This window comes from Neophocaena asiaeorientalis, unplaced genomic scaffold (assembly GCF_003031525.2).
Source record: "Neophocaena asiaeorientalis asiaeorientalis breed wild unplaced genomic scaffold, Neophocaena_asiaeorientalis_V1.1 scaffold171, whole genome shotgun sequence".
NCBI classification, from domain to species: domain Eukaryota; kingdom Metazoa; phylum Chordata; class Mammalia; order Artiodactyla; family Phocoenidae; genus Neophocaena; species Neophocaena asiaeorientalis.
The window spans coordinates 3,268,676-3,296,123 of NW_020174013.1; the positions used below are offsets into that span (position 1 = coordinate 3,268,676).

The window sequence follows — 27,448 nt, forward strand, 5'->3', positions numbered from 1 at the left end:
TCACCAGGAACTAAATCTGCGGGCACCTTATCTTGGACATCCCAGCCTCCAGAACTGTGACAAATCTCTGTTATTCAAGCCACTCAGTCCATGATATTTTGTTATGGCAGCCTGAGCTAAGACATATTTTGGTACTAAGAAGTGGGGTGCTATTGTAATAAATCCATAAAAATGTGGAAGCAGTTATGGAACTGGGTAATAGGTAAAGGCTGGAAGAGTTTGGGGGTACATGCTAGAAGTACAGACGTTAAGAGCAAGAGGTCAATGAGAAAAGAGGAGAGCCGGTGAGAAAGCTTCCATCTTCTTAGAGAATACACAAATAGTCATTAACAGAATGTCCTTTAATGGACATTAAAGGTCATTCTGGTGAGGTCTCAAGATGGAAATGATGAATGAGTTATTGGAAACTGGAGGAAAGGTAATCATTGTTATAAAGTGGCAGAGAACCTGGATGAATTGTGTTCATGTTCTCGTGTTTTGTGGAAGGAAAATCTGCAAGGGATGAAATCGGATAGTTAGCTGAGGAGATTTCTAAGCAAAGTGCTGAAGGAGAGGCGTGGTTCTTTCTGACTGCTTACAGTGAAATGTGATTGTATTTGGAGATAGTGCTTCTGGGAGGTAATTAAGGTTAACTGAGGTCATAATAATGAGGTCCTAATCAGATAGGACTGGTGGCCTTATAAAAAGAGGGAGAGAGATTTCTCTCTTTGCATGCACACACTGAGCAAAGTCCATCTGAGGACATACTGAGAAGGCAGCCACCTGCAAGCCTGGAAGAGAGCTCTCACCAGGAACTAAACTGTCCAGCAGCCCAGCCTCCAGACCATGAGAAATAAATACCAGTCTATGGTATTTTGTTAAGGATGCCCGAACCGACTAATACAATTAGAACAGAGAAAAGGAAAGAAACTGTGGTACAACCCATGATACTATATTATTAATGATATTAAAATTACTTCAATATTAAGCTGCCAGATTTACTAAATCAGGTCAAATGACACTTTTTCTTTTACCAAAAATGGAAACAGAACTTACTGTTTAGATTCATCATCATCCCCTTCATCATCTTCTAAATGTGCCACATGCCCTCTAAGGATAAAGAAGGATAATTCCACTGTTACCAAATGGACTTTACCACCAAAACAGCTTAAGAAGAAATTTTAGAAAATGCAGGAAGGGCTACTGTAGGACAGAATTTTATTTCTATGTCTTTACAGGATTCAGGATATTAAAACAACAACAACAACACAATCTTAGGCTACATGACAGAGAAGGGGGTAAAGAGACTTTACTCATCTGTAACGAAGTATTTCAAGCTTAATTAAAAATTAAAGTTACCGCTGATGTAATTCTTCTTCAACAGACTTCAGAAGACTCCTTAGGAGAAAAATAAAAATTAAAAATAATGTGAATAAAGCAAAGAAATACTAAGTACAATTTTTCATCACTTTAACCTTATCTATAAATTTAAAACACTTTTTTACTATTCACTAAAAACTTGCTGTAACGATCATCGCTATACCATAAAACATCAGGTTATATTTAATGAGGTATCTATTTTCTGTTGCTAATGTCTTTATACATGTATTTTAAATGAACAAAATAAATCCAAGTGTTTATTGAAAAATACCAATTCAGACAAAGGACAACCCACCATGAAATGTCACAACTGGGACTGACAAAACAATAATTGCAGGGTCACAGTCAGGGGTTTCCAGGATTTAAATTTTACCTGGAATATTTTACCTGACACCTGAAATTATATTTTCTTTTTCTTAATGTAAGAAAGGTGACACACTTTAAAAAAACATCATGCTCTCAGGCAATCCTACAAAATGAAACTCAACGTGTTGGATCTCTGCAAAAGCATGCATGCATGTGATGTGAATACATGAATGTAGCAGCACTTTGCTTTCACAAAAGACACTCACTTACCTGAGGTATCTGTTCTCCAGTGGTGTACTGGCAAACACATTTACACTTTTGGGAGACTAAGCCTGTATCAGACCAGGTGCGAGGATTTTATCATTAGGAGCAATTTATAAAACTCTGATATTCAGGAATGTAAGAGAGAACTCATGGCATTCCTGAAGTTCCCTTACTTCTTTTCACTGCAAGTTCATGCAACATACCTCCTATGTTATACTCTTCAAGCATCAGAAGCTCAATAGCCTTCTTAAAGCTAACGAGACAGAAATACGGTTACTGACAGATTACTGTGGTAAAAGTGATTCAGCAGAAAATTTACTCTCCTCAAAAGTTGTAAGGTAGTACCTTCTAATCATTTGCCCTTCCTATATATGGTGGAAAAAACTGCCCTCAGAATTATCAAAGCATAAAACCAGAGAAACTGAAAGGTATGATTAGCTGGTATAAATAATTAATAGAATAGACTTTAGCCATCAAATGTTTTAATTAGGATAGTTTAATAACAATTTAAGTATTAAAAAGTGACAAAGTTTTAAATCTGGACTTGTAAATGACATAGGAAAACCATAAACTAATTGCAAATCCTATTTTGCAGATAAAAAACTTAAGGTACTTCAGTCAAATGTATTACCTATTCACAAAGCTTTTCAAGGACTAGCTCTAAGAAGACAGGACTTCTACCTAGAGGCAGTATAGCAAAATGATGACAGGTTGTGAAGCAAAGACAGCCTGAATCTGAATCCTGCCTCTGCCACTGTAAGCTATGTGGCCTTCGATAAGTTACTCTGATTTTCCTAAGCAAAATGGGAATTACAATAGTACCTATGTCAAAATGTTTATCTGCAGACACAATTAATTATTTCTTTGAATAGTATTTCAGAGCACAGTAAGTACTCAATTAGTGTTTTCTTTATTATTATCAACTAAGCAACATTTCTCTAAACAGCAATTCTCAAAGCGCGGTCTGGGGATCCTGGGGGTCCTTTAGGCTCCGGTAAGAGGTCTGCAAGGTAAAAAAACTATTTTCATAATCTAAAGCACTTTTTTTTTTAACTCTTAATTCACTCTTTTTCTTTCTTTTTTCACTCTTACTATTTCATTGAGAATGAAACTCTGGAGTTTTCTGGAGACTATGAGATGTATGATATCATAATAGATTAGTAACAGATATGAGAATCCAGCTGTCTTCTATTAAGCCAGACGTTAAGGAGATCTGCAAAGAATATAAAACAATGTCACCTTTCTTACTAATATTATTTTGTTTCAGGAAAAAAACAGCTATTCTTCATAAAAAATGTTATTTGTGGTCCTCAACAAAACGTTTGCTGTATTATACTGACATATATAAAGCTGCTTCTAAGTCTCATGAGAGGAACAAAGTGGTGTTGCAAAGAGGGTACCATTAAGAGGTGGCATTTGAATTGGTTCTTTTTTTTTTTTAAAGACTTTTTTTGATGTGGACCATTTTTAAAGTCTTCATTGAATTTGTTACAATACTGCTTCTGTTTTATGTTTTGGTTTTTTGGCAACGAGGCATGTGAGATCTTAGCTCCTGACCAGGGATCGAACCCACACCCCCTGCATTGGGAGGTGAAGTCTTAACCACTGGATCACCAGGGAAGTCCCTGAATTGCTTCTTAAAGATAAGGAATTTTTTAATACACACAAAAATTTTTTTATGGTAACATGGAATGAGTATATTACTATTTGAAATAAATAAATATTTTGAAAAGTTTTCAGTTTAAATTTCCAATACTATAAATATTGATATTTATAAGTGATATAAACAAAAGCTCATTGGAATCCTTAATAATTTTTAAGACCATAAAGGGATCCTGAGACTAAAAATTTCGGAAGCACTGCTTTAAATTATTTTACCAAATTAAATGTAATATCTCTGAACTGTACAGTGGGCTTTCACATCATCTTAGAAGATGTGAAAACAAACTTTTTCTTAAGCATGTGACAATATTTTTTGAGCCATTTCTTTTTCCAATAGAGAATATTAGCATTTGAAAATAATCAAGAGGGGAATTTAAATGTAGTTTATTTTCAGTTTACCATATTTAATTGGACTTATATGCCATTCCACTTTTTAAAACATTATCTTCCTGGGAGTATACGTTCTGTAAGAATAAGAGAACATGAAAAAGCAGATATCCTAAGGCTAGGGACTCATATGTATATTTTTAAATTCATTTACTTGTAAATTTCCTACTATGTGTTAAGATATTTTGTTAATAAAGTTACAGAATTCATGAAGTCTTAATGAAAAGTAGAAAGTATGATTTGCTTTTCAGCCTTTATAAAAGAGAAAATGAAATATGGCTAATTTGCATAAAGGTTCACTTATACCGTATCTTGGGAGCATTGGAGAAAAATGTGATACTGATTTAATCACCAATACTGGATGTGACATAATAAATAATGTCACTATTCACTGGTCTACTTGGATTCCTCTATTATGGAATTCTGAGAAAGTAATGAATAAAACAAAACAAAAATGATGCCCTCATATTGAACTACTAAGTCAACTGAAAATGACCAGAAAATCTGGATGAAGAGGTTAAAAATGGAAAAACATGCAAACATAGGTCATAGATTTAACTGATAAAGTGAAGAAACTGATAGGGAGAGAAGTCAAAAACCACCACCAAAGTATTTGGCATCTTTGAATTAGCTGCTGGTTACTAGAACCATTCAAAATTGCCTAACTGACTCAAAACAATCTGTAAGTACTGCCCTGATTAGATTTGAGAACAAACCAAAAAACTTCCCTATTTCTTTAAAACCAAAAAGCAATTTTATTCTCTCATATTCACTTGCTCTTACAATCAACATTTACTGAGTAAACACTACAAATAAGGGCAACTAATGTGTATTAAACCCTAAATGTGCTAAATGCTTTACAATGGTTATTCCATTTCACCCTTAGCATACTATGAGGCAGGTACTATTATAATCCCCATTTATTAGAGAAAATTGAGTTAATTTCTCCAAGTTACACAGTTTATAGCAAGAGACAGTTCTGACTCTGGATCTGGCATTTACTACTACTATACTTAATTATGCCAGGAATTTCTTTTCATTATTATTTAAGTCTTTAGAAGAGAATTTATTTTTAGAACTTTTGCTCTACATTAAAAACAAAATCAGAAATAATTTAGAGTTTTCTTTTAAAAACAGTATTTTGTTGGTTTAAATAGTCAGAAAAGTTGACCCCAATAATAACAATTCAAAAGAAAACAACCCAGTAAGTCAAAACACATATGCATTCTGTTAAAAAAAACAAACAAACTTAGTTCCTGCGTGGTCTGGAATAGGCAGAAACCCATAAATGGAAATCTGTCTGCCTGATCACCTATGGAGAAAGCAGGAAATCCTGTGAGTTTTAAAACACTGCCTAGTCACAAGAATAAAGCAGACATAGCAGTACAGTAAGAGAAGTGCTACATCCATGCTCATGTCACATGTATGTATATACCTGTACACGAAACACAGCCAAAGGGCAAACTTTGGGGCAACCTACCTTGCCAGTGATTCGTTATATAGAATAAAGTTCCTTAAGCAGGGATCCAATTAATCAAAAAATGAAGGTTGGGGAAATTATTAACATTTACCTAGCCAAAGTAACTATATAATATGAAAATGTCTAACAATCAAAAAATCAGACAATGGGGGCTAAGGAATCTAGAAAAGCATTTAATGATAGGCCATTTTGGGGGTATTTTTGCAAGTATATAATATAAAAATATATTTAAAATAAACCAAAGTAAATGAAATATTTTTCAAAATTATACAATCTCTTAAAAATACATCAAAATTTGCTAACAAGATCCTTAAAACTAGTGACCTGAAATTTAGACAAAATAACACAAAAACACGTCAGAATTTATTTGCTAACCCATTATGAGACAAACTTTCCTTTGTTGCCCATCAACAAATCAAGACAAACTATAAACAGCAAATGTTACTATTTTGATAAAATTTCATTTTTCAACCAGGGAAATTTTAGACTTATTTTCCATTTTAGGAAACATAAGGTTTAAAACAAAAACAAAAACTTCATGTTATTTAACTGAAGCTCAGCAAAATCAAAACTAATGCATTTCTCTAGCTTGTCATTCAATGTTGTGTCTGGGTTAAGAAAAGAGCATTTAAACATTTCGTTTATAAAAAAAGAAACATGATTTTGCATTATTATCTCTAAATCTGAGTTGCTTGTCTTTTAGTCACTGCTTAACATATTAACATATTTTAACTAAAATATGGGTATATAATATGTCTCAAACCTCTAATGTCACTGAAATTATATTTGGAAATTTTAAGTAGTTCTGATTATTGAAATAATATCTACATAGCTGGGAGATTCTGGCAATTTAAATATTTCCCTATAAATTAGCTTTTATAATGATAGTTCATCCATGAACTCAGGAAATGAGACTCTATGGGGAAGAGCTGAGTCCTGTCCCCATATCTTGCTAATTCAGGCCTACGGACATCTTAAATTGTTACACCTTGTAAGCTGCCTTTTCACCACCGTTCTGCACCACCTAGACAGTGCCTGGTATACTGCAGACCTTAAACAACCGTTGGATTTATTTCTTGCATAAAATAAATAACTTTTAAACCTTGAGACATATTTTAATGGCTATCTACTTTTTAAAAGACTCTTAACAGCTAAAAAGTTAAGACAAAGATTTTTAAAGAGTGTGAATATTTCCATCTGTCTTCATAGGCCAACACATCTGGGAGATGTACCAAAGCAAGTTTTGTAAGTAATAAACAGGTCAACTTTGCAAATAAAAGAAATAAATTGCTGAAACATATACTCATCTTTAGTTGGAATGTACTTACTTTCTCTAACAGGTAAGGTCTACAAAGTAGCTTGATACAAAAAATTTAAGGGGACTCTCCCCATTATGACAATTATTGAGTAGATGATTAGCAAGGTAGTACTAAAGAAAAGTTAAAAGCATATTATAAAATATATCTATCAGACTAGTACAATTTACTACTGGAAATATTTAAAATACAATTAATATATAACATATTTTAAGGCAACTTAAGTATTCTTAAATTTAAATTTAATTTTAAAAGAATTTTACTTACTTGTTTGCACCTAAAAAGTAACTACTTTGGTGTCCTTGTCCATATTCTAGTTGTAGATCCTAATAGTACAGAATAAAATATTCAGCAAAATAGTAGTGTATCACAAATCATGATACACTAACGCATATTGTCTTTAAAAGAGAAACCCCAGACTTCAAATAAATCTGTATTGCTATATGTTCTTAAAAAGAAAGCAAGGTAGGACTTTCAGCAATAAAAGATTTCAGAAGTTTGTAGTCTTAATTTATGTATTTTATTATTTAAGTTACCAAAATTTTCCTGGGAACTTGTTTGAACACCATATGCAAGTTTCATTTATGGTTACTGCTACTGTAATTAACATTTGTAAAAATCAGTTTTTGGAATGAAAAAAGCTGAAAAAAGTATTTATGCTCAAGCTATGCTGAAGCAAAAATGATTACAGAAGAGAACAAGCAACAAAAATCTTGGTTTGACTTTGTATATAAAATCTGCAATAATTATGTATATATACACATTCACATATTTCTACTACTGCTTCATGCAGGTAGTAATTTTTTAAAGGTTAAAAAGAAGGTGGTCTTTCAAAGTGAATTATACATGTGAAATTGCAGAAGATTATAAACTAAATTTAAGGACTTTAAATATTTTTTTAAAGAGTTAAGTAGCAAAACTTCAAACGAATATTATTAAGGCAGTTCTTCAACTATTTAAACATTTCCACTGAACGCTGCAGGTTGTAGAGTTAAGAACTGAAATTTAAAGGAACTAACAATCTATGTGCTTAACTGAAATGCCTTCTTGAGGAAAAAAAATGATTTCCAACAACCACGGAAAGTACAGTTTCGTTTTCTCCCACTGTATTTCAAGCACCGTTTTAATGATTAAGGGGGAATATTTAACATTTTAAATGAATTTTATTTTCATTAGAATATAGTGTACTTAAAGCGCTATCTAGTTCTACAATATACTGCCAGATGCACAATGAGGACTTAATGCAAAAGTTACCTTCTTGGAGCAGCCTTCCAAGGCTGTCCAGGAAGATAGGTGTAACCTTCTTCGCGACTCCACGGCATTGAACACATAGTTCTCCTCTAGCGTTTACACTGACTTTTAATTAACTTATTTACAAGTTTATAAAAATAGTAGCCAGGCTATAAGCTCCTCAAACAAAGGAAAATTGTTAAATCCATCTTTTTTCCCTACAGCCTAGGGTCTAGCATCGTACCTGGCACACACTAATTAGGCCCTAAGAAAATGCGTGTTCAAACGCCATTTGTTTATTTTACTGTAAACAGATAACTAACACTTCAGCCTCATTAAGATATACACAGATAATTACAGATCACACAAATACTAAGCCTAGAAATACGAGACTTCTAAGCAATACATCACATTTAAGTGAAAAGTTAAAAGCCAAAAGCCCGGTTTAGACAAGGCTCAAATTTTGTCTTCTTCAATAATTGAGTTCTTCCATGCATAATAATATATGTTCTTACCAGTGACAGAAGAGATAACACATCATAAACAAAAAAGATTAGTGAACTGTCACACTGGTATCACATAAAATTCTAATGAAATTCGGATACCTGTTCTCTTTAATTTGTAATGATAGATCTTAATAGGATGAAATTGCTATTATCATAAGACTGCCACACAATTACTATGCTGCACTATTTAAGTGGTCATGACTTTATATAGCAGACTTTAAGCTTTGGTATTTAGTAAAGAAAAGTACTAATCTCAATGAATACCTTTCTGAATTCAACTTCATTTTCTTTAGCTATGTATAACTGGGCCCTTCTACGGGACCAGCAACCTCTTTAGCCAATATAATCTGTTAAGCCTTTAATCAAATGACAGCTTTCAAAAGCGTAATTTGTGCAGAGTGGCCATGGCTTGTGTTATATAAATATAGATATGTCCTAAGAATAGCTAGCTCATCTGCTACATGACAATTACCAGGTTGATGATAATAATTTTTAAAAAATCAACTGATATATTTAGGAAGGTAAGAGAAGAATCTGAAATAACTAATGAAATATTTTAATAGAAAATGGACTGTAAATTCACGTACAGAATAACATTCAGGATGGGGAGAAGTTGCTGACAGATCCAGGTCTGATGATTAAATGTGGCATGTGTTAAGCCCTACCAGGAAAGCTAAAATTGAAAGGGTTTCATTCTTTATTAATTCCTTCTCTGTAAATCAAGTTATGTTTTAGCATCCATAGAAAAAAAACAAAACAAAACCCATGTGCTAGGCATGTCATCAAGGAAAAGGATTGCACTAAGTCCTTCTAATAAGTAGTTAATCTCATTTAATTCAACTATTATTTACTAAGCACTTATTATATGGCAGGAATTCAGACAGCAAATCAGACAAGAAAAATGAGAATAAATAAAAAGGAAAGGAAGAAAAGGGAAACTTGGGCAAAGTTATTAGTCATTTACGTATCTTTAGGGTAGTCTAAGAAAGACTGATCTAAAATGCTTTCCAAAGGGACTTGGATGCTATTCTGTAATAGAAAAATGCTACCAAAGTTATGCTTGGAAAAGCACTCAAAATAACCCTATAAAATGATGGTAAAACATGGCCATTCTTTATAAGCTAAATAAGAATACATCTGAACATGCCAGGATAGACATAAAAAATTTAGTAGCATAAATCAGGCATCAACTTACTAATGAATGACAGTGTTTAACTACACAAAGTCAAAGCAGTAACAACATGGATGAAAACATGCAATAGCCCAGTGCAGAATCAAATTGAACACTCAGCAAAAAATTTAAGATGGTCAACCTAAGCCCAATTAAAATATCTTTTGGGGTCAGAAAGTCCTAACTTCAGTGTTTTAATGAATAGAGGAGTACTTCTGAACTTGGATAGAGCCTCTAAGAAGACATGGTCCCAGCAAGAGCTGAAAAAGAACAGAGGATGTGGCGTGGAACACTGGAAAAGAAAAATACATGACCAAGAAAATCTTATTATTGTTTTTTTTAAAACCCATCTGGAGATTACAAAGTCTATCTATACCTGATGAGAAAACAGCAGGAAGTCAAAAGAATTGTTACAGTTGGCTACAAAAACACTTTAACAATATGTTTTAACCAAGAAAAAAGAGAATAGCAGAATGTTTATTTCTCATCAAAAAAATGAGGAAATATGGCACACGAGTAAGGTGTTAGGAGACACCTTTTAATGCGGTAGATAATTTACAGAAGTAAAAAGGGACTAAACCCTCGATAATTCTTATTTCTTAAAAAGAAAAGCAAGTAGGGTCAGAATACTAACTGAACAAGCAGTGTTCTGACTAATAAAAGCAGAAGACTTAAGGGGACTCAAAGTGAATAAACATGACTTTTGTATAGCAAGGCTGGAAATGAATATCAGCAGGTTAGTTTTTTTTTTCTTTTTAAATTTTACTGAAGTACAGTTGAAGCAGGTTAGTTTTGATACTCTAGAAAATGTCCTGTAATTGTGCAATTATGAAGGTGAGTTTTCCCTAGAAATTGCTTCATATATAATAAGTAAGAAAAGTGACCATACAACATAAATTTTATAGTAAGTAATAGTTTAACAGATTTAAAATTAACAAAGTTGATGTTTCTTTTCCAGAATAAATTTAACTTTATTTATAGACTTTATTCAATTCTGACCTAATTCAGGGGTAATCTTGTAGTACTTCTGTTATGGTTACTGATAATGATAAACTGGGTATATCTTTTGGACATGTTTTTAATTATAACCTAAATATTTTATTCTTACTTTTTCAGGAATACTGTAAGTTTCTTCAGAGCAATGATTATGTCACTACTTATGTTCCTCCACAGCAATTAACATAGTGTTTTACATATACAGTTGACCCTGGAACAACATGGGTTTAAACTGTATGAGTCCACTTATATGCTGATTTTTTCAATAAATACATACTACAGTATCACGTGATCTGCTGTTGGTTGAATCCAAAGATGCAGAGTGACATCAAGGCCAACTATAAAGTTATACTCGGATTTTCAACTGCTGGTGTCCTTAATCCCCTTGTTGCTTAAGGGTCAACTGTTCTTACCTTTCAATATATTCTTCACTGGTATATGGGCCAAAATGCCTAGTAGAACTAGGAAAATTAGAAAAAATTAGCAGCAGCTGAACAGATGTGTAATACTTTTTAACGTAAAGACAGCATCTTGTAGACCGGCTATATCCATTCTTATGGTTATGGGCAAAACTCTTATTATTATGGAATTTTGCTGAGTTTTTTTCTTTGCCTTTTTAACTCAGGCATCTTTCAAAATTTAAAGACCTTTCTACTCACTAACAATGTTAAAATTCAAGCTCTGTAACTCTGGTTTCATATATTATGATTGCCTGATTAAAAAAAAAAACCTTTACTATAGTAATGATTCTAAATTCATTTACAAAAATCATAAGATGAATACCCTTAGCACTTAAAACAATCAGAAAGCATCGACGACATGGAAGTTTTAGGCAGCAAGGTCTTTAAGGGGGTAAATGTTTCTTTTTGTTCCCAAAAGATTTAGGGCTGTCATCTTGGTGCCAATTGTCTACTAAGATGACAGCCAGACATTTTGGGTCCATCAGGTTTCTAGTGGCCAGCAGTAAGTATTTAAGAGTTGAAATCCTGTTCACAGTGCTAAGGTTTTAGAACTATGAAAGTAGGAGACTGAAATAATTATGGACACTTCACATCAAAAAACAAAAACACTAATTTGAAAAGACACATGCACTTCAATGTTCATAGAAGCACTATTTACAATAGCCAAGACAAGGAAGCAACCCAGGTGCCCATCAACAGAAGATGTGGTATATACATACAGTGGAATATTACTCAACCATAAAAAAGAATGTAACATTGCCATTTCCAGCAACATGGATGGGCCTAGAGAATGTTATGCTTAGTGAAATAAATCAGACAAAGACAAATATCATATGACATCACTTATATGTAGAATCTAAAAAATAATACAAATGAATCTATTTACAAAACAGAAACAGGCTCACAAACACAGAAAACAAACTTATGCTTACCAAAAGGGAGAGGGAAGGGGGAGAGAAAAGTTAGGAGTATGGGAATAACAAACTACTGCACATAAAATAGATAAGCAAAAAGGATTTGCTATATAGCACAGGGAATTATACCCAGTATCTTATAATAACCTATAATGGAACATAATCTTAAAAAGAACCCCTGAATCACTATGCTATACATCTGAAACTAATGGAATATTGTAAATCAACTATACTTCAATAATATACACATACACACACACCAGAAAATAACAAGCGTCAAAGAGGATGTGGAGAAATTGGAACCCTGCTGGTGGGAACTGTAAAATGATGCAGCAGCTATGGAAAACAGTATGGTAATTCCCCCCAAAATCAAGCATAGAATTATCATATGATCCAGCAATTCCCCTTCTAGTTATATACCCAAAAGAACTAAAAGCAGAAACTTGACAGATACTTGTATATCTAGGTTCACAGATGCATTATTCACAATAGTGTCCGTTGATGGATGAATGGATAAACAACATGTGGTTATACATATAATGAAATATTATTCAGGCTTAAGAAATTTTGACACATGCTACAACATGTATGAATCTTGAAGATGTTATGACATTATGCCAAGTGAAGTGAGCCAGTCACTTACATTATTTGTCACAAAACGACAAATAATGTATGATTCCACTTAGGTGAGGTACCTAGAGTACAGAAAAATTCAGAGACAGAAAATAGAATGGCAGAATGGGAGTTACTGTATAATGGGTAAGGAGTTGCACATGAGAAGATGAAAACGTTCTGGAGATCAACAGTGGTGATGGTTGCACAATATGAATGTACCTAATGCCACTGGACTGTACACTTAAAATGGTTACAATGGTAAATTTTATGTTATGCATACTTTACTACAATAAAAAAATAACTATGGAACATATATGTTGATTAAAAAGAGAGACAGCATGAGCACAAGACCAGTATTAGTGGGGAAAAAAAATATTGCCATTGTTGGGTAGAGGCAATAGTGGTTTAGGTGGAATTGTTGAGCCAGGGTGCTTAGGTCAAACCCCAGCTCCACTATTATTTAGTTGGGTGGTTAAAGTCGATTTCAGCTTCTATGCACTTTAAATCCCCTTATTTGTAAAACAAGGATTAAAATTTAACATATTTAAAGTGTTTAGAATATAAAACCTGGCTTAAAAAAACTTCTAGGTAAGTGTTAGCTTTTATCATTAAAAGTGGGCTTTTTAAGGTTGATTTTATAAATAGTAGGATCTGACAAATATTTCATTCATCCCTCTTCTGCCAGAACTATCCACAAGTTAATTGTCCCTAAAGCCCTTCTCTGTCACAAGACTCCCTTGTCAGCTGCTCCCTCTATCATAAGAAACTACTGATTATGTAAGGGGTGTGGGAGGTAGTTCTAGGGAACAGAGCCATGATAACTCACTCAAGTTACTAGGCTAGTTACACACAGGGTAGAGAAAAGAATATTTGTAACTCTAAAAGTAGCATATTTCTGGTTTTGGTGTTGTATTTTCCTGGAGAATATTAATACCTAAAACAGTCAATTTAAACTTTTGATTCTGTGGTCTTTTATTTCCACAACAAATGTCACTACTGTCATTCTAGCCTACATATGCCTAATTCTGAAGAAATTTTCAGTCCAGAAATCACTGGCAGTGCTGTCTTCAGGCACTGCACCTCACTTGTCCCCTCACATGGTTAATTCTGGCCTCACGCTTTCTGGCCTCTCTGGGCCGTTTACTGACTCTTCTAGTGTTCCAACTGCTTCTTCCCACCTCCAGCGTTGGTTCTACCTTTGACTGCAAAACAGGCATCACCCCTGTGGTGACCAATTTTCTGTACTTTCTTTCTTCAGACCTAACTGGGGAACACATGCAATCTCATGGTTTCATCTATCATTTCCTCTTTGATGACTTCAATCTTCCTTTTCTGAGCTAATCCCATAATTCTAGTAGTAGTGTGACCATTCCATAATTTCAGCTCTTTATCTGCCGTCTCTCAGAACTGTGCCAATGACTGTTCCCACGTTAAACCCCATGACACTTAGTAGTCAACTGTCCATTATTTTCCTGGAAAATATATAATGGTTCCTATACAATACTGGAATCAGTCTTTTAGTCCCTCCCAGAAGGCAGATGAATCATATCAACCCAAAAGCTTTCCTCCTTCTTTGACTTCCATAGTACCCATTATATGTTAGCCTTTCCTCATCAGTAGTCACCACCAGAAAAAATTTTGGCAATGCACTGTACATTTTGTTGCATGGCTAAGAGTTTATATATACAAATATTTTCCACTGATCCAAGACTGCAACTTTCCTAAAAGAGAAATTATGTCTAAAATCTCTTTTATGTTCTACAAATGTTACTGGGCATAGATATAGGAATTTATATAAAGAATCATTTCAACTAACCAGAATTGAAAGAGGTATGTTATTAAGGCAGAAAGGGAGGAAAGAGTAGGAAAATTCGATTGAAAAGGCAGAAAAGTGGAATCTAGGATTAAATATGGAGGCAACTTGGGGCCCTGGCCAGCTACAGAACTAGAAAAAACTATTTAATAGCAACTATTAAAAGTACTACTTAATATTTACTAGGGTTAATTGCCCATCTTTTCTTACCTAATGGTAAGATAGCCTTAATATTTATAACTTCAGGGAGTTTTTATAACCCAAATTTTGGCCTGAGAAAACTGGATACTTCATAATGCTACAGAGTTAAATTTTATCTGAGACTGATTTCATTGTTAATCAGGGGTAAATTATTTTTTTTAATTATATGTATTTTATTTTTGTAATATATGGATATGTATATATATGGATGGTTTCTATTTCACTAAAACAAGTCACATTATTCAAACTGGACATTTTTATAAGGAAATGTAATTTCTAAAGAAAAAAATCCATATCTGAGTGAGAAAAAAAATGTTCTTATAAAAAAGAAAAAACTAACTTTTTGTTGTAACGTTATAATATATTCAAGTAAATATGTTTATTTAATGTGTAGAAAAAATTGCTATCATCCTTTCTATATGGTAGGTTGCTAACTGGCAGGAACTTATAAAACAATGCTTAAACCGGTTCATTAAAACTGGACAAAATGTTTGATTAAAAAACCATGAAAGCAATTAAGACTAAAACAATGCTGACAAAGAAAATCAGAAGATGAGAAATACCAGATTAGATCTTGCAGTGTAGTATATTTCTTCTGAACTGTCCAAAAAATCATCACTGTCGGGCTGTTTAGCAGAGACCAAGAAACCCAAGTTATTAACACTTAGACTAAAAGCCACAAATTCACAATGGGAAACTCACAAGTGAAGTAAGTCCTGCTAACATAACTTTATTAAGGTAAATGCAAAGTCATATCAGATTAAGGAGCTTCTAAAAAAGCAACAGTGCAACAACTTTGCTCTACAATACAGTTACTAATTTAGTACAGAATTTAAATACATGCAATGGTAAGTTAAAAAGAGAAGCAGAAAATAACAATTGGCATTTATAAACATCATGATTATGTTTTCTTCTAAACCTTCTCCATCTTCTACATAAAGGTCAGGCTTAAGTATTATAACATGATCATTTTAAGAATTTTTCTTTAGCATTCCTTTCCTCCATGCTGGTATACTGAATTAGAGCAGCTCTTTAAGTTAAAAGGCTAAAGACTCCCTTTGTATGCCTTTAGTCAAGTGGGTTAAAATAAGCATTAAATTTAAGAAGAAAGTTCCCACTTCAATTCTGAGCGTTCATTAACAGTTACTTTCTTCTCATTATTAAGCAGAAAAGGGAAAAAAATGAAACATATAATCTGGAGCTTTGGTTAAGTAATTTCATTAGGATTAATTTTGTTTGTTTTTTAAGTCTCATTTTTTATTCTTCCATAGAATATTAACATCTCAAATGTTTGTACAGCATTTTGCTTCTGAGACTGCACCTAATATTTTATCATATATCTGGAAAGGGGTATATAAAAAATTAACAAAAGAGAATCATGAAAAGAATGTTTTAGCAATCTTTAAGTAACTGATAAATTTAATCTGCTCTGTACACCTAGTCTCTCCTGAGTCTCAGTTGCTCCAAAGAGATTGGATTCTGTCCTGATGTTTAGAAAAGGTGGTTTACACTCTTAAAAAACTGCCCATAAATTTAATTAGAAGATATGCTATTACTGGACCAACACTGTAGTTTAAAATTGTGGCATTTATCCTAATAAATATATATGTAAAAAATTCCTCAAAAACTGCAAAGCAAAAAAAAAAAAAAAAGGGCTAGCATTAAAAACATTTAATCAACGAATGGTAAAACTAGTAAGTTTCTCCTAAAATAATTTTGAAAATATTCAATCTCAGCAACACAGATTTATTTATTCCAAATTTTAGCATTAGTTACCTTTTATTTCCCCCAAATGCTTTGAAAATATTAATAACTAGCTTTTGTAGTCAGTACCAACATATCACAAAGACTAATTAAAACATTTACTTTCAGTGTTAAGATTCCAAGACTACACTACTTACAAGTTCATGATGTGGTTCTGTCTCCTTCCTTAAGGGTGGATCAAACTTTACTTGGCCAACTAAAAGAGAAAAAAAGTAAAGCCTTCATCTGTTTCCATATTTTTAATGATATAATAATTTTAAAAGTTACTCCCATAGCAAAACCTATTTAATTTTACCATCTACCATAGACTGATTACAATCCAAAGATTTAAATAAAGAATCTGTTAGCTGGAAAAAACCCAAGAAAGTCTAAGCTGTTAAAGCTTAACCTAATAACCCTAGGCCTTTTCTGTAGTAAAAAAAAAGATGATTAACAAAATTACGTGTACGTTACAGTCAGGATCTAAGATGCTACTTCACTGTGACCCAGCATAAAATAGAGACAATCTTAACTCAGTACTTCGGTATACAGACAGCAATTCAGGCAAAGCTATTTCTGGAAGCCAGCCTGCAAGACGGTCTCTAATGAGTCCTGCCTCCTGGTGTTCATAAACTTGTGTACTTCCTTCCCACTTCCCTGGGGTGGTCTATGTGACCAGACGAAAAACGGCAGAATGGTGGCATATAACTTCAGAGATAAGGCTTCAGTCTTGGGCTCTCTCTACTGGATCACTTGCTCTGGAGGAAGTCACGCTGTGAGCAGCCCTAAGGAGAGGCTACACTGCCAGGAACTGAAGCCTTGGGCTAACAGCTACGTGAGTAACCTTGGAAGCAAATCTTCCACCTCAGTTAAGCCCTTGGCAGACTGCAGCCCCAGCTGACACCCTGATTGTCATGACAGACCCTGAGGCAGAACCACCCAGCTAGGCTGTCCTGGACTCCTGACGCTTAGAATATGTGTGAGATAATAAATGTTTATTGTTTTAAGCTGCTAAATTTTGGGGTAATTTGTTATACAACAATAACTACACTTCTGCAGCTAAAGTATAAACTAAATACTAGAGCCAACATAAATTGACCGTACTACATTCACCCTTCCCCCTGCTATTCTAATTTAATGAATGTTTCACTACCTTTACCTTTAATTTCTGTATCTCATTATCATTGTCATTATCTGCTTTTATAACGTGGGTACAGCATTCAAGACCACTGAGATAAAAGCAGAGGCACAAATATAAAACATTAAAAATAAGAAAAACAGACAGTCACAAATAATATCACCGCTCAACCAGTAAGAGCTCAGCCAAAACAGCAATTCTCAATCAAGGCAGGGAAGTGAGTGAGATTTCAAAGTACAATCGTTTTATAACTGTTTTGATTTTAGCTTGGTATGTATGGTTTACTGTGAATGTTAATGCCAAATAAAGGAGACCATGAGATTTGAATATTTAGCAATAGGAGGCACCAGTAAAAAAGGTTGAGAAACACAGCCCTACGAGATCTCCAGTTGTGTGTGAAGAAGTATGTCTATGTTTTATAGCTGTTATGCACTAGATATCAAATTCTGGCCCTTAGAGATAAGTAGGCTGTTCAATAATGGGTTCCTGATACCTGTTCACATATGATCACATATCAAAGATTACAAAATAGATTTCATTAAGGTATTAAAACATATTATACACACACACACACACACACACATATATACATATATCATGTTGATAGAGGCCCTATTGAACAACTCTCACCTAAACTTGTCATCAAATGGCAAAATTAAATCTGTAATAAAATTACATGAGGACAGTTTCATGCATTATCTGCCTTGTGTTATCATCACATGTGAACATGCCTGTTTCCACCAGACTGCATAATCATTAAGTACGGGGGTGCAGGGATGCTGTCTTAGACTTTCATTTTTATTATTATTATTTTTTGGCTGTGTTGAGTCTTCGCTGCTGCACGCGGGCTTTCTCTAGTTGCGGCGAGCAGGGTCTACTCTTCATTGCAGTGCACGGGCTTCTCATTGTGGCAGCTTCTCTTGTTGTGGAGCACGGGCTCTAGGCTTGTGGGCTTCAGTAGTTGGGGCATGCAGGCTCAGTAGTTGTGGCTCGTGGGCTCTAGAGCACAGGCTCAGTAGTTGTGGCACATGGGTTTAGCTGCTCTGTGGCATGTGGGATCTTCCCGGATCAGGGCTTGAACCCCTGTCCCCTGCATTGGCAGGTGGATTCTTAACTACTGTGCCACCAGGGAAGTCCCTAGACTAATTTTCATAGCAAGGACAGAACCCCAACTGTAGTAGGTATTCAATACCCCTGTACTCTGTGGGAACACTTTTCCAGAGACAGGAGCCCATACAGCGAAGTCCCTACGGAGATTCATTCTACATGCCTTACACTGGTATCACTCTTCTGTTCTCTCCAAATTCCCTAAAATTATGATAAGTTTCTGCCACAGGACATTGCAACTACTGTTCAAATAACTGCTGGGCAATCATCCCAGGCTATAGTGCTATTTATGATGTTCTTAATAATGTCGAAAATTCCTACTTATCTGTAATTGTCTACTGGTCTTGATCTCTGTTTCTGCTACCATCTCCTTGAACATATGTCAAGCGACACACCATAAATTTATATTTTACTATCTAGATGAAAACTCCTTCTTAGCTTCTTTGAAATAGCTCTGACATGATCACTTGCCGACCCATCACTAGCCATTAGGGGTCAAAACTGATCCTACTATGGCAGACAAGAAGAGCCCCAGAATTATTTCTTCTTAAAGCAAGTCTCTGCTTATCATATTTAACTGAAGGCAGAGGGGACTTCCTAAAAGGGAAAGAGCAACAGACTTTCTGCAAGTGAGCCAATTTTTACATATATGTTGCCCAAACACCATTTAGTTTAATAAAGAGAAAACCCTGGTTGCATGGAGAGATACCATGTAATTGTAAACATAAAACATTATCAAGAGCAACAAATCTATACAAATACTAAAATAAATTATTTTCTCTAAAGCCTGCCTTTATCGTCAATAGCATGACTGATTATTCTATATATCACATCTCACATAAAATCATAAAACATCCTAAGAAAGCAGATACTACAACACTGCATAAGATTTTAAAGCCTCAAACATCAAACCCACAAATTATAAGAAGTGGTGGTTTTAATCCTGTTGCTACCTCAACATACTAGAGGGATACGGCACCTTTCTTACTGGCAAACACAGGACAAGAGAAGATGTCCATCAAAAGGAGGGCAAAAAAAAAAAAAAAAAAAAAGGAGGGCATATCAGAGTCTCAGAAAAACTAGGGTGAAGGCATCTATAGTTTCAAATAGCATGTACACACATGTGCAGTCAGGAGCAGAGAATCACTGATATAAACTAGTAAAGAATGACTAACAGGAAACTGCACTTTGCAGTAAAGGGCCTGACAATACAATTTAAAAACAGAATTGGATAACAAGATAGAAAGTACTTTAGATTTTCAGTAGTACTGAACACATAAGGTTTTCTAACTGCAAAGGCAGCTCTAATCACCTTTTGTATTATTAAAGAAATGACAAAGATGTATTGTAATTACTTTTTGTACATTAAAAAATAATGGGAGGGCTTCCCTGGTGGCGCAGTTGTTGAGAGTCCGCCTGCTGATGCAGGGGACACGGGTTCGTACCCCGGTCCGGGAGGATCCCACATGCCGTGGAGCGGCTGGGCCCGTGAGCCATGGCCGCTGGGGCTGCACGTCCGGAGCCTGTGCTCCGCAACGGGAGAGGCCACAACAGTGAGAGGCCCGCGTACCGCAAAAAAAAAAAAAATAATGGGAAATGCTCACATGCTAAGGTTGTCATTTTCAGAAAAATACTTTTGGGGGAAAATTAGCAAATTTAAATCACATGGCTTCAGAGGGAGCTATAAAGGTTAAGTTTATATGGTCACACAACTAACTGTAGGCAAAGTACAAATCCCAGTCCTGGGCTTTTTGTAAAGTAGATGGTGCTTTCTTTCAAGAATTTCCTTATTTTAAGAGCATTTCCAGGTAGCACCAGCAAGAAACTCTGCCAAGAACTTAACACACAGTGTACGGTCCAGCCAAAATTCCAAAGGAAGGTTCACAAAGGACTTGCAGTGTGAAAGCCACACAGGCGTGCTGACGTGGTTTCTGAAGTGGAGCCGTGTTTGCGAAAGATCGCTGGGCTGGAAGCCGAGAGATCTAGGGCTTGCTGTTAACCAGGTGTACGACTCCATCCCACAGGCAGATCTATTCATCTCTGCATTTCTTTTTTGTTTTCTATTAAATGGTGATAGTGCCTGTCCCTACTTAACCTTACTTAGCTTTTACATGTGCAGACCTCTCCCTCTCCTGGCTCTCCTGGACCATCAGCTTCTATCTAACCTGGGAGCTTGTTAGAAGTAAAGAACCTCAGGTCTCACCCCAGATCTACTGAATGAGAGACCGCATTTTAGCAAGCTGTCTAGGCAAGTTCTATCCACATGGAAGTTTAGGGAGCACTGCCTTGATTACTTCTATCCTGCCTATTCTAGGAACTTTATTCCTCTTCCCAAACAACATAAATACACGCCCCCAGACACCACTAGAAAGTCCTCAGGAGTAAGGAAAATGAAATTCTTACTGCCTTAATTACACTCTACCTTTCAAAGCATCTAATAAGAAAAACTACTTGGAAGAAAATGAAGCAAAAATAACGGCAACTAAATTAAAACCTGAAATCTTATTTTTTATTGTTAAATTATAAACTGTGTACAGGATACACTTACAGTTTATCTCCGAGCGTGTTTTTTCTTCTCTCACATTTCTACTTGTTGAGTGAATTCTATGTGGGACAGCAACAAGAGGCTAGGAAAGAAAAAAGTCAATGACAAGCCACAGTCTGGTCCACAGAATTACCCAAATATGAAAGAAATACTTCTCTTCATATAAAAATGGGAACAAAATACAACTTTGTTAATATTTGTTTGAAAAATGGCAACCAGAAACTGAAAGCTTCTTACTCCTCAAACTGGGAGCTTAAGATTAGGGATATACGTTATCCACAGCAGGTTCCCAATAAATGTTCTATGAGTTGAATATAAATAAATATTCAAAATTGAATATTTCAACAACACAATAGCTGTTCAAAAGCTGCAGCTAGCTTTCCCTGTTGCAGAGGAGAAAATTGTAATTGAAAAAAAAATCTGCCTCAACTTCTTATATCAAGAAGGATGAGATAAATGAAATGAAATAATGCTGAAGGCATTAACGATTTATGGTCTTCTTACCTAGTAAACACAACATTTTCCCCACCTTAATGCTTTTTCTTATAGAAGCAGCACTCTATTTTCTTTCCTTTTATTTTATTAAAATCTCTCTATGTGTACTGTCACTTTCAGAGAGAAATATCCTGGGGGGTAGGTGAAGTGGGGATGAGTTCTTCTTACTATTAATTCATGGACATTCCTCCAACCTTATGGAGTAAAAAAGACCCTATTTGAAAAACTTCTGCAACTCCATTCTATACACTCTAAGGCTTCACTTTAAGAGGTGATGCCAGCATCTATTTCATGTACCAAATAGGTGTTTTCTTCTGTGCGTGAAACACTATCTTTGAAGTTTTACTACCTTTGAAGGAGATACACTTACACATATCTTTTGGAAAATGTAATTCATAAACATTCGAGCTCAAATTCTTAAGACTCTATAAGGCAAATAAAAACAGGACCCGAGTTAACTATTCTCAGTGTGAGCACCTCTCAGGAAGTAAAAATATATGAATCTAAGACCCAAATATTAAAACACCAATGTAGTAAAACAGTAGCAAAAATAATTTTAAAAATTAAGACTTTACATGTACACAGTGATTTGTAGTTTACGAAGTGCTTTCATATACCTTAGCTCATTCTGTCCTCAAAATAAACTTGTGAAACAAGTATTAGTCTTCATTTTATAGATGAGGACATTCAGCTAGTTAGCCACAGAACAAGAAAAACCCTGGACTTTTGATCACAATATTTGGAGCAAAAACAAACAAGCAAAAATAGGTATCATGTTAGATTAGTCACACATACTGCTGTTATCAGTGAACTTGGATGAAATCTATGCTTTCTATGAGAACAGTTTTACATTCTCAGCTTCAACAGTGCAATTATAAAATTACTAAATCTTATAATGCTGTACCTAGTACATGGGTTAACATACAGGAGAAGAAAATGCTATTAATCACAATTACTTCAATGCGTAGTACTTCTAAAATAGAAACTACATGGGAACCCTACATGAAAAGTCAACTTTCTTCCACTGTGAATAATGTATACTAAACTAAAACAACTAAAGACTAAAGTAGAACTAGTACACATGCTAAATATTTTCAAGAGAATTCAATTTCCACACAATATTATATAGTATCACAGCAAGTACTGAAATGCTAGTTAGACACATTCAAATTCTGAGTGACAACACAGTACTTAGCAATTATAATTACAAATCATTTGCAAATAATAGGACTCAGATACTACATATTATGTATAACATATATTGTAGTATTATATATGTATAAATTACTATAAATTTCTCTGGGGAAAGTATGATCTTAAACTATGGTGGGAAGAAAAGTTACCCTCCTCCCTATCTAACAATTATAATACTAATAACATAGTCTTGATAGGGAGAAATTTCTTTCTCTGCTATATGAGAAAATTTCAGAAGAATCTTTATTCCACAGGTTGCTTCTATATTTGGTTTATTATTTCTCCTCTTTAAACACATTTTAAAGGACTTTATAATTCAGCACAACAAGTAAACAGGATGAAGTAAGGGACAACAATGCAGCAGCATCTGGTGCACTGAAAGAGTACAGGCAGTCCTCGTCCTGTAGTCTTGATATGCACAAATTTCAGTTAGTAGAATATAGTTAAATTACACTAGGCCTCTATAACATGGTTCAAATTTCAGTCACCAGTTTATTAGTTGTATAATATTATATAACAATTGTATATTATTCAGTATATTAATATTATCAACATTCAGTATATTAATTATAATTGCATAAAACACAAACTTCACTGCCTGCTTGTCAGTCCATAGATCACTATGTGAATAACAGATGCACATCATGATCCGTAACTAATCACGTCACTACTTTCAAAGTCTGTCTGTGACTGGTCACTGAGCATCTGTTATTCAGTTCATGCACAGACAGCAAAGTGTGTAGCTGTGTTGCCTCCTTGTCTCTCAGTGATAATATACTCATGTGACATTTTTACAAAAATTGGTAACTGAAAGAAGAAATTAGCCAACAAAGATAAAACTGCTGCAAAGAGACAGAAAGTGATAACTCTGGATGATGTTGGAAATGAAGTTTGAATCAAACATAAATGAAGTTACAGGAGAAAATAGCTGACTGTGAGAATGCTGATGCTGCCACTGTTCAAGAGACTGTGGACACACAGCCAGGGTAACTTAGTGAGGCTGAACCTGACACAAGTGAAGAAAGACGTTCTGACAAAAAGGATGAAGGTGCCCCAAAAGAAGGGGCGCTAGCAAAAAATTTCACATCACAGGAATACTGAGATTATTTCATGCATTGAAAGTTCAAAGGATAAAATACTGGAAGCTGATCTGAACTTAGAAAGGAATCTGACATTCACCAAAGCATAAAGAAGATACTTGTTCTGTGTCATAAAGTTATATGACAAGAAGGCAAACACTATGCAATCTACTCAATAAACAGACTACTTGATAATGAAACAATCCATGGAAATGTTTTTTTTTTTAAAAACAAAGAAAAGAAACAATTCTCACAGGTTCTAATACTTTACAATGTACTAAATAAAATATTAGTTTTACTATTTTTTTCATTCCCCTATACATTTAAAACTGACAATAAGAGAGTTTTTAATCTTCTAACACAAATTTTTTAAGGTCACAAAACAATTATAATTTTTCTCCTTGAGTATTAAGATCGCTTTGCAGGGGACGTCCCTGGTGGCGCAGTGGTTGAGAGTCCGCCTGCCAATGCAGGGGACACGGGTTCGAGCCCTGGTCCGGGAAGATCCCACATGCTGCGGAGCAACTAAGCCCGTGCACCACAGCTACTGAGCCTGTGCTCTAAAGCCCGAGAGCCACAACTATTGAGACCACATGCCACAACTACTGAAGCCCTCACGCCTAGAGCCCATGCTCCACCACAAGAGAAGCCACCGCAATGAGAAGCCCGCGCACTGTAAAGAAGAGTAGCCCCTGCTCACCGCAACTAGAGAAAGCCCCGCTCAGCAACAAAGACCCAATGCAGCCATAAATAAATAAATAAATAAATTTACATGCAAAAAAATGCTGTTGGATCCTTTCAAAAAAAAAAAAGATCGCTTTGCAGGATTTCACCTTACTTGGTCATTTGTACAGTCCTTTACTACCATGCAAATGAAGGAACACCTGTATATTAAATTATAGAAGAATTTATAAAGCAAAACAACAAAACCCAATTTCTCCCTATTATAAAGTCAATAATACTTTACAATTCTTAAGTTTTTTGTTTTCAAATGCTTTTCCAGACCTTTAAACAAAGGGATAGTAGCTTATTTACAGTTGTATAAAGATGACAAGCTAGAACAATGATGAATTGATAGAAAGGTTCTCTCTTACCTAAGACAATCTGAGACCACCTTTCTGACCACTGAGAGCTATCATTCCTTCAGTATCATCAATGGAATTTACACCATTTTAAGAACCTTCCAAAAGCCAGTCAAGTTCAAGGCTATCCAGCTCAGTTACAGACCCAATAACAGAATTCTGACATGTCACATATACTGAGTTTATCTTAGGTGCCACAATTATTAGCTGAGTTAGGAATGTTACATATGCCAGCCGAAGTGAAGCTTCCATTCATACCAATGCTCCCGTGATACTAGGGTTATTTAATTCTGTAACTACACTGGCTCATTTTTAAACACGTCTACAGCAGACAAGTAGGGTAATAGTCACTAACAAAGTCAATCCTATACTTTCTACTAACCACTAATAACTCATGAAGTATTGTACAAGGATTCTTTTTGAGAAGAAAATGGAACAGAAATTTTATGTATATTCTAACATCTTGTGTAGGTGCTTCCCATTTTCATTCTCTTTTACAATGGATTATTTATTTGCAACTTCATCTAAAATGACTACTTTAAAAAAACTACAGTAATTTCAAGAAGTAGATTAGATGATTCTGCCTTTGCCATTTTTCAGAAAACAGTCTCTATAAGTAGTCAACAGGAAAAATCCAGCTCATGACTTCCAAAGTCAAGGAGTTAATTCTTCCCTCAAGAGTTGATTTAAACTAGATCCAGAACTTAAAAGAACTGAGTTTTCAGATGTACATACATATATACATGTATGTTATATATTACTTGGTAAAAACAGTTCCTACCTCAGGATCATCATCATCAAAATCATGGTAAGTGGAATGATCTGGATTATTCACTTTATCCAACAGTTCGATTGCCAAAGACCGTGTCAAAGGCTGTGTGACAAACGGGTGCTATAAAAATAAAATAACATAGTACAGAACACTTATTAGAAGTCTGTTTGAGTGACATTTTATATTTTGAAAAAAGATATATTTCAGGGCAAAAATAATACCTGTAGTAGCTTTTCAGCAGTAGGTCTTTTTTTTGGATTTTTGGTAAGTGCCATTTTCACAAAATGATGAAAACTATTTGACCTAAGAAATTTTGAAAATCAGATTTTAAAATTTCAATTATTTTTTTGCTCATGACTATAAAAGTAAATAACACAAAAATACTTACCACTTCATTTTATCCTTTAGTTTAGGAGGCTGAAAATTGCTTTTTGTCATTAGAAATAATGCTCTGAAAAATCAACAACCATTACACAGCATTTTAAGATTGCATATTTTAATATATAATATTAATTCTATTACTATAATTCCCAAATAAGGTAAAGCAAGACTAAGAATATTACTTGTTCATGACATAATAAATAATACTGGGAGGGGGGGAGGCGACCTTAATTTAAGCACAGGATTCTTTAACTATGACACACTGACCTCATTGGGTGTAAGTCAAACATAGGAGGCTGCAGCTCAGCAAGTTCTATGGCAGTGATCCCCACTGCCCAGAGATCACAAAGCTGATTGTACCCGCCTTTCCTCTCAACGGCTGCGACTTCTGGAGCCATCCTGAAGGAAATAGTCCAGAAAAGAAAAATCTATTTATTGCATTTTCCTTCTTATTCCTGTCAGAGGCACACCATCACTATGTAAGCTGAGCCCTATTTAGGCCCTGACATCTGAAAAATAAGTATGTAGTACTTAAATGGCTCATATTTCCCAAGATCTCGACATCTCATAAGACTCTCCATCCCAAGCCCCTACTGATTTCTCCTTTGTTACTTTGTTATTTACGATAAAGGTTTATAAAAATTTACAACTATAACAGAGCGACATGTACCAATCTGTCCACATCCCAATCTCTCTTCCTCTGTACATGCAGAATTCTACAGAGACATAACATGTAATAAATAACTTATCATTTTTAGCTCTTCCTTCTTACGTCAATAAACTGCAATCTGGCCTCCGACTGTTTTCACTTGACCAATACTATTTATTGGGGCACCAAGAATCTTCATTTAGTACCTAACTCACATTTACTATAAACTTAATTGGTTGATAAACTTAATTGGTTGGTGAAAAGTTATAAAAATGAGGGCTTTTAAAAATATATATTTATTCAGATGAAAGTTACCTGAATTCAGTATTTTTCTTGTTTCTTTCAACTTTACTGTAGTCTTATTCTAATTATACCTCTATAAATTTGTATTTTATTAAATAATTATGTTGATTTTCAAATATAAAAAATTTCAAATCCTAAGCAGTAGTTTTGAAAAGAACTACTTGAGATAAACATTTGAACTCTTACATATCAAAAGTGTGAGTTAAACAGGCAGTCTTACAAGTATGTTTGTTTTCCTGGTATGATTTCAGGAAAGTCAAATATGTCAGTAAGTTAACC

The 27,448-nt window shown here is 34.6% G+C and overlaps 1 protein-coding gene across 3 annotated transcripts in view; it reads right to left on the reverse strand.

Annotated features, from left to right (window-relative positions):
* The window catches only part of MAP4K3 (mitogen-activated protein kinase kinase kinase kinase 3), a 127,171-nt gene that overhangs the window by 33,501 nt on the left and 66,222 nt on the right, over nt 1-27,448 (reverse strand). For 2 of the 3 annotated variants that reach the window (XM_024753544.1, XM_024753546.1), the window contains 10 exons: nt 26,485-26,616; nt 26,225-26,287; nt 26,058-26,139; nt 25,846-25,956; nt 21,218-21,296; nt 16,583-16,641; nt 15,245-15,307; nt 7,042-7,100; nt 1,339-1,377; nt 1,036-1,089 (listed from right to left, as the gene is read on the reverse strand). In XM_024753544.1, coding sequence (XP_024609312.1) covers nt 1,036-1,089; nt 1,339-1,377; nt 7,042-7,100; nt 15,245-15,307; nt 16,583-16,641; nt 21,218-21,296; nt 25,846-25,956; nt 26,058-26,139; nt 26,225-26,287; nt 26,485-26,616 — 741 coding nt within the window. The remainder of the gene's footprint in view (nt 1-1,035; nt 1,090-1,338; nt 1,378-7,041; nt 7,101-15,244; nt 15,308-16,582; nt 16,642-21,217; nt 21,297-25,845; nt 25,957-26,057; nt 26,140-26,224; nt 26,288-26,484; nt 26,617-27,448) is intronic. The other variant, XM_024753545.1, reaches the window with a different exon arrangement.